General features: G+C 28.2%; 1 protein-coding gene across 3 annotated transcripts in view; it reads left to right on the top strand.

The window, feature by feature from the left end:
- LOC107449872 (uncharacterized) overlaps window positions 1–8,713 on the top strand; it is a 60,841-nt gene that overhangs the window by 19,083 nt on the left and 33,045 nt on the right. For all 3 annotated transcript variants that reach the window (XR_006224846.2, XM_043040241.2, XM_071185400.1), the window contains exons 2-3: window positions 6,433–6,541; window positions 7,585–7,661. Coding sequence is in view for 2 of the 3 variants with exons in the window: in XM_043040241.2 (XP_042896175.1) it covers window positions 6,433–6,541; window positions 7,585–7,661 (186 nt within the window). In the remaining variant the exon portion in view is untranslated. The remainder of the gene's footprint in view (window positions 1–6,432; window positions 6,542–7,584; window positions 7,662–8,713) is intronic.

The raw sequence follows: 8,713 nt of genomic DNA, 5'->3' as shown, positions 1-8,713 counted from the left end.
CAATTTTGATCCTCTGCGGAGGGGATGGCACCCCCGCTTCGGTAGCCCGACGACCTGCGCGCGAAGTCGAGCACTTTACGGTAGCACAGTTTAACGAGGACCAATACCGCACACCCTCGATCCCTACGCAGACTAATCCAAGTGGTCACCCACCCCCACACTGACCGTATCCAGTGATGCTTGACTTCGGTGATCTGCTGGGAACCGTGTCTTAACGATCAGTCCACTGCGGGACCATTAATGTATTTTATCAGATGCAAAAAATAAATGCAAATGAAGAAAAGAAAAAAATCTCGATTTAAATCCAATAAATATGATTTTGTTTCTTTCTTTTTTTTTAAAAAAAAAATATGATTTTTGCTTATCGTGACTCTTAATTTTCCTAGAAGTTTTATTTTGTTTACTAACGACTTCCTAATTTACGCATAAGGAAAAGTTTACACCGTTGCTTGCTCTGTGTGACGTGTAATTTAACTCCCCGATTTTTATCAAGATTGAGATTCCAACGTGGGAGTTTTAAGTCAATAAATTATATCAACTGCTTTAGCCATAATTTTGTGTATAAAAATATTCAGAATTATTAATGCATTTTATCAGATGCTTTGGTTGATAAATGCGAAAAAAAATATGTATTATTTAAATAAAATCTAATAAAGGAGATATTTATTATTATTATTATTTTTAAATATGTTTTTGCCGACAGTGACCGTAAGTATCCTATAAGTTTTATTTTGTTTACGAACGACTACTTAAATTAAACACAAGGAAAAGTTTACATCATTACTTGCTCTGTGTGACATGTAATTTAACATCCTGATTTTTAACTAGATTGAGATTCCAACGTGGGAGTTTAAAGTCAACAAATTATCAACTGCTTTAGCTATAATTTTGTGTATAAAAATGTTCAGAATTATTAATGCATTTTTTCAGATGCTTTGGTTGATAAATGCAAATAATTAAAAAATATGTATAATTTAAATTCTAATAAATGAGATATTTTTTTATTATTTTTATTTAAAAAAATTAATTTTTGCCGACAGTGAACCTACTAAGTATCCTACAAGTTTTATTTTGTTTACCAACGACTACTAAACACGAGGAAAAGTTTACATCATTGCCTTGCTCTGCGTGGCATGTAATTCAGATTGTTTAACAAGATTGAGATTCCAACGTAGGAGTTTTCTCTGGACTGCTCCTTATCCAAGAAAGATGACGAAACTCAAGTATAATTACCGTTTACTCTGACATTCAAGTGCAATAAATTTTATTCTTTGATAATTCGGGTGAATAATTCTCTTTGATAATTTGATAATTTGGCAATAAGAAGCTGTGGTAGAATTAAATAGATTAATTGGAAGGTCACTATCATTGTTGAAGTCGTGACTTTTTTGAGAATGTATGGCACTTTTATTTCACTGTCCTACTTAGGTATTTGTGGTGAGGGGAAACCCGTGAATTATGTTGCATTATTGTGTCTTAATTTTTTATTTAAGATATGTTTATTTTGTGAATTATAAAAAGTGGTCTCCAAAAAAAATTTTTTTTTGGAAAGAAATTCCTTATTATATTTTTTGAACCAAAGGAATTATGTTCGATTTATTAAAAAGCAAATTTTGTTGAGTATATATATAATTACTTCGAATCGAATTCTTCGGTTTGTAATATTAGTGTCTCCTTTTTTTCAAAGGATGAATATGTTAATGGCGAGTATAGCTCATAGAGTTATAGTATAGCTATCCTCAATCAATCGTTTCCAAAAGAACTATTCATTACAGATGATAAATATTGAGGAAAAAAAAACATAATTTACTAATAAAATATAACTTATAGAACCGTAATGACTCAGGGGATAGAGCGTTCGCCTTCCAATGAGGTGAACCGGGTTCGAATCCCAGCTATGGCCGGTTGATATGAATTCCGCATTCAGCTTGCACCGACCCCAGTGTTGATGTGAAATATCCTCAGTGATAGATTAAAGTCCCCTTGCCGTCATGCTAACCGTGGGAGGTTCTCGTGGCTTTCCTCTCCATGTAATTAGGTTTAAAATTACAAGGCTGCGGAGTTGAACATTAGTAGTCGTAAACCTAAAATTTGGTCAGCTGTTCAACGACACAGTTATAAAATAAAATATTATAACTTATAACAATAGAAGATTTAATTTTACAGTAAACGAAAATAAAAAAAGAAACAAAAAAAATAGAATCAGTATTAAATAATTTTACAGTTAACAAAAATTAAAAAAAAGCTACTTTGCAAAAAAAATTTATAATTAATCATAGATAGATTTATAAGTTTTCATAAATGATGTGATTACAGGATTTGATTGCCTTGTGGGGCTAGTAGTTACAGACCATGTCGACCATTATCTATGAAAAGGTACCCCGACATAGAGTCGATTGACATGGCTGTAACTACTAGCCCCACATTGGTGACCCGGACGTGATGTGAACACGCCTACCTTCGCAGAAACGCCCACTTCGAAATGAACACGCCTATCTTGACTGTAACGCCCACTTCGATCTGAACATGCCTACTTCGATGGATGGTCCACATTGAACAGTTGACTTGCGACTGCGACATAACCACCTCCTCACGCTGTTGCTACTCAGTCTCGATTAAACACAACGTCTGCCGAGATACACTCGATTGCTAAAGGCAACATAGGAGCAACCACGACCGTGAACTTAATGCAGCTCTCACGAACAGCAAAAATTACGGTGATCTTAATACAGCTCTCCCGGCTTTTCACAAAACAGCAATAACTCAACTAGTAGTATCAGTTCATCGAATTCTATCACAGTTATAATTCTGGTGGGGGAGTACTGTAGCTTATCTACCACTACAAAAATACAATTCCAATTCTCTAGTATATAAGATATGTTAACTCGATTCTATGGTGGGGTACCTTTTCATAGATGACGGTTGACATGGTCTGTAACTACTAGCCCCACAGCCTAAATGCTATCAAAATCAGTTTTAGTAAACATACATTAAAAGAAGAAAAATTGAAAAGTTATTTTATTACAATAGAATCTGGATCGATCGTTTCTCGGGGTTAATCCCGTGCGAACGATAGATACGGGCGAAAAATGAATCAATTTCAAATACCAAATAATTCGTTGTAAATGTATGAAAATTCATAACTGTACAATAAGTATAAAAACATTTATTTGAAAAAATTGTGTACTTCTTGCAAAAATATTTACGATGCAGAAGAAGGAGAAATAAATCTATGTATTTATTTAAAACGTTGAGAAAGTTTGATTTTCTTTTTTCTCACCCTAAACGATAAATTTTGACATTTATTACAGATTGCTGTTCATTTGCGTGAATAAAAAAAAGTTCCTTATTGTTTTTAAGCCTTCGAGTTCTCCCCGCTAATAATTCCTCTAATTGAAATTGGTTGTGTTAAGTTTGATCTTCAACGGTATCAATTGGGCAGCACTTCTTAGTTAAGTTTTTTTTTTTAATTTTTTTTTTTAATAAATATTTAACGGCTATTTTATGCACTATTTTTCATCATAAAAATCTCGCCGGAAATCGTTAAGACTCTTTTCTTTTTTTTTTAGTATAAATAGAACTATTGATTGGCCTTATCCGGAGTCAACGCAATACTTGCTTTGCATGCCTCGAGTAACTTCTGATGTAATGTAATTAGATTTGCTCCCACAACAAAATATTTTGAAAAAGAAAAAAAAAAAAAATTAGATATTCAAATTAACCAGATTTACTACACGTTTCAAAAAGTCTTTGTCTCTGATAGTTTAAATGAGCCTGATTGAAATTATTTTCTCTGAATTATTGAAGTTAAAATTATTTTTTTTACTCAGCTACTAACAGTCTTTTGTTCTGTGTACTTTTATCTTTTTTTGGGGGGAAAATGAAATTTATAAAAAGAAATAGCATAGGATATAATATTAATGAATTTAATTGAATATGAAAAGGTTAGAATAAATCATTAACAAATATTATATGCAAAATATTAGTTCATAATTTAGTATTTTTTATATAATCTTTTATATATTTTGTTAGTATAGGAAAGTCTGTAGTTGATTTGGAATACACATCCTGTTATTATCATTATTAATTACAAACCATATCTATATGATTAGATTATTATGGGGTAAAATTAGGAAATTTGCCTAGAAACCATATCTATTTGGTTAGGTCATTATAGGGCAAAATAAGGAAATTTTCCTAGAAACCATATCTACATGGTTAGGTTACTATAGAGCAAAATTAGGAAATTTTCATACTGGCCTGTGACCAGCTATAGTATTTGTATTTTCAACAATGACGGTTTTTAAAACAGGTTATCACTTTTTCAAAAATTGAAAATTTTAAACGATTAAAAAAAAAAAAAAAACTATTGGTGTTAATAATGTAAGGCATTTCTTTTGAATTATTTCTCAAAATATGGTAAATATGTCAAAGCTTTTAAATCAAGCATAAAATAAAGTAATTTTAGAATATTATAAAATTTTCATAATAATTCCATATTTATGATAAAATTATAAAATATTGCACATGGGGGGTGTATTTTTGAAGGAAAAAGTGGCTACTGGCAGACAATTGAATCTCCATTTAATATATATAGTTGCCCTGTGGCTGGTGACGACCATTAATTTTGCACAGTAGCGAGTTCTAGGAAGTCAGGGTACACAAATAGTCATTCCTGACTTCTTTTTTTTTAATACGAATTTTGTTTACAACACTCTTTCATCAGCATAGTTAGAGTACGTAATCTCATTTACATTTAGTGAGTCATGAGATTTAGTTGTTGGGATTGCATACGTTTTAAAACGCAACGCTTCTTTTTTTTTTTTTAATGCGAATTTTGTTTACAACACTCTTTTATCTGCATAATTAGAGTACATAATCTCATTTACATTTAGTGAGTCATGGGATTTAGTTGTTGGGATTGCATACCTTTTAAAACGCAAAATATTTTCAATTAACACAATCTTGAAATTTTAGTTCTCAAACATAATTATGTAATTAAATGTTAGGAAAACTTTCAAAATTATAATGGTGAGACAGTTGATTTTTTAAAATGCATGTAACTTAATATAAATTTCTTTTCTATTTTCAAACACACTAGTTCTTAAATGATTTCAATATTATCACAGTGCAGTATATCTGATTCCAGTTTTGTGTCACTAAACTCTACTTTCAGCTTAACTTAGTTGATTTCTAAGTCAAAAACCTTACAAATCTGAACACTTCGTCGATTTGAGGTATTTTGGGGAAGACGTGATGACTAGAAAATTAATTTTGAAAAACTCTATGTAGTTTGCCCCTTGGCAGAATTACGGCGACATTGTCGCCGAACGTTAAAGTTTTTGCGGAAAGATTTTTCATTTGGGAAGGGAAAATTTTTGGTTTTCCTTTCTGCAATTTTTTTTTTTTTTTTTTTTTTTTTTTTAAATCAAAAATGTCTTTCTTGCGCTTCAGAGAGGAAAGAAATAATCGTGATTTTTCTATTCTTTTTTGAGATTTAAAAAAAGGAAAGAAAAAAAATCTGTGGTGACTGGCTTTAGCTGGAATTTCAAATTAATAATGTGAAATAAAAATTTCAGAAATAACGCGAAAATTTAAAAGATAGTTCGCTCTAGAAATGGTGTTCTTTCTTTTACTTTTTTTCTTTAAAGCAGACCATGTTTTACATACATTTGTCAATCTCCATTTTGGAAGTTACTCCATGGATTTTACGATTTTTAATTTACATACAAATTTTGATTTATTATCGTTTAATTTATTTACGAATTTTAATTTGTGTAATGATTTGCAAAATTCGAAAGAGGAAATAATTAGTGTATTTTTCAACCTACAAAATTCGAGAATATTGCCTATAATATTAGAATTAAAAAAATATTACTTTTACAATTAAAATTTTTTATACATTTTAATTCTATACTCTCTACTGTAATCACAACGTTTCTGTTACTTTAAATTAATAATTGCTATATTTAAAGGTATCTTAAAGCAAAATATATATATTAGTGCTAGGGAAGTTTGTCACAGAAAGGCTGAAAAAATTCTGCCACAGGGGTAGTTTGTATGTTGTTACTGATCTATGTACTATGTTTATATACTAGTATTGTGGATATACTAGTACTATGTTTATATACTAGTATTGTAGATATACTAGTACTATGTTTATATGTTACTACTTGCTTTTTTTTTTTTTAACTCTACCATTTATCAAATTTATGACGAGTATTTAAATGAAATAGTGCTGTTTTAATGAGTTAAATTGCATTTTGTAAAATTATATTTATAGTTCCAATTTCAACCTCAAATAAACAGCCAATTTGTGTTAGAACTAAATGTAAAATTTTTGATGTGTCTATTCCTATATTCATTTTGATTATAATATCTTTTGCTTTGTTTATTTTCATTTTTATGTTTAATAAATGCTTTTCTTCACAGCAATTGAAAAAATTGACTGATAAGTTGAAGAATGATAATGATTATTCATGTTCATGTGCCTTAAAGGATGTCAATAGACCAAAGAATAGATATAAAGACATTGTACCATGTAAGTTAGCTTTGATTTCTTATGATGTTTATTTATATGAATTAACTATATTTTTTCATTTCAAAAAAGTTTAATTCAAATTTTTTAAAGTCAATTTTTTGTTCAAATTTTTTTATTTCAGTATATTATTTTTGTTATTTTAATAGGAAAACTTTGTTAGTTTATTATTTATTCTCTTTAATTATTATCACTTAAAAATATAAATGGGAAACTCTCTTTATTTAAATCGAATTTTAACTTTAATTAAGATATCTAAGATTACTAGTTTGCTTTAAGCAATTGATTTCAATCATTAAAATAAAAGGAGAAAAGAACACTCTTTAAGATAAGTTTTACTTTTAAAGGTATTTTGATCATTTGGACTTTAAAAAAAATCTTTTGACATACACTAAACTTCCAAAAATAAATAAATAAAAATAATTAATCTTTGCAAAGGATTAATAATAGCAAAATATGCAGTTGGCAAATATCAATCTTATTCTTGAATTTATCTATTTATCAAAATGCATAAGCCATTTTTTTCTTGCCAATGTATGTGGGAAATTATATTATATAGAGAGTTTAAAAAAGACTTGATTTTTTTTTCTGTATAATTTTACTTACTAATTATAATTCTTAAGGTGTTAATTTTTTAAAAAAAAAACATGGATGTTATTTGGCATAATAGTACTTACTAAATATAATTCTTAATGTGTTAATATTTATAATCTTTAACTTGAAAAAGCTTAAAAACAGTGAACCAACTTTGACCTTTTTGAAACGAGTGAAGTCGCGTAATAACATTACTTGTCCATAATTCTGTGGATTTACTCTGAAATATTCATTATTATGCTTTCTATATTAATCTTAAAGACTTCATTGCTCTGAAATGTCTAATAAATTCATCAATATAATGAAACATAATTGATTTAAATAAATGAAAATCTGAGTTAGGTTGAGACAAATTCTAATTTATTTAACATTTTCGCTTTTTATGTGCAAATTTTATTTCTTTTTAATCTATACTTTTTTTGCTAAATGAGTTGTGGTTTTAATTTTTTTAGATGACAAGTCACGAGTCATTCTTCCAAAAAGTGAAGGTATTCCTGGGTCAGATTATATAAATGCCAGTCATATAAAGGTACATTGATTTTTTTATTTTTATTTTTTAAATTAAGTTTTGTTTTTGGTTAAATAAAACATCTAGAAATCGTTAATTATTTTTGATATTTTGCTCCAAATGTATGACATCATTATACTTTTGAAAAAAAATATCAAAGCACATAACATAATCTTAAATTGTTGGTGGTGTTAAAAAATTTCCTATTATAGAAAAATGTCTCCATATGCAATCACATTATCCATATTTGTTTATTTATTTATCTTTATGTGTTTGCATTGTATTTCTTTAACGCAGAATGCATTTGCTTTAAGGAATGAATTTTTTTTTTTCCTTTCTCAATAGTAACAGCTCTAAATAATAATTTTATTAGTTAATAACTGGTTAACAGTAAAAAAAAATATTAGCCTGCTTCAAACTAAATTTTATAAAAAGAAGTTAAATAAATAAAATAATTTCAAGGTTACCCAGGTAACACAATCCTATGTTATGGCTTTCTTATGAAGAATGTTTTGTGTGTGATAGTATAATAATATAATATTTCAATTGCTTAAAGTCAAATAATAAATCTGAAGAAAATGCTTAAAAAAGTTTTTATTGAGTATAGTGCTAATAGGATACAAGTTTCTGATATTTCGTTAAATCAAAATGTGTTGCCAGTATTTATTTCTTAAATTTATTTGAAAATATCATAATTTAGAAATTTAGTGCGGAAATTTAAATGCTAGAAGCAATAAATAGAACAAAAGAGTGTGTCAAAAAGTTTAATAGTAAGTTGATACAAACAAGTAACATAAAATGTTTATTTTAATTACTTTTTAATAAATAATTGCAATATAAAACTAAAATTAATTCATTAAATTTAATTAATGAACTAATATTTGAAAAAACTGAATTAACATCAAGTGTCATCCACTATAAGTTTAAAAAAATATATTTGAACTTGAGTGTATGAATAAAAATTATTTTATTAACGATTGAAAATTTGAACAAGATATAGGGAGAATGTGAACTAATAGTAGGAATTGAACAAGATATAGGGAGTATTTGATGTTTTACATACATTTGTCAAT

The sequence above is a fragment of the Parasteatoda tepidariorum genome, chromosome 9, assembly GCF_043381705.1.
Source record: "Parasteatoda tepidariorum isolate YZ-2023 chromosome 9, CAS_Ptep_4.0, whole genome shotgun sequence".
Classification (NCBI taxonomy): domain Eukaryota; kingdom Metazoa; phylum Arthropoda; class Arachnida; order Araneae; family Theridiidae; genus Parasteatoda; species Parasteatoda tepidariorum.
The sequence above is the reverse complement of the archived record's forward strand: the minus strand, read 5'-3'. Positions and strand labels throughout refer to the sequence as shown.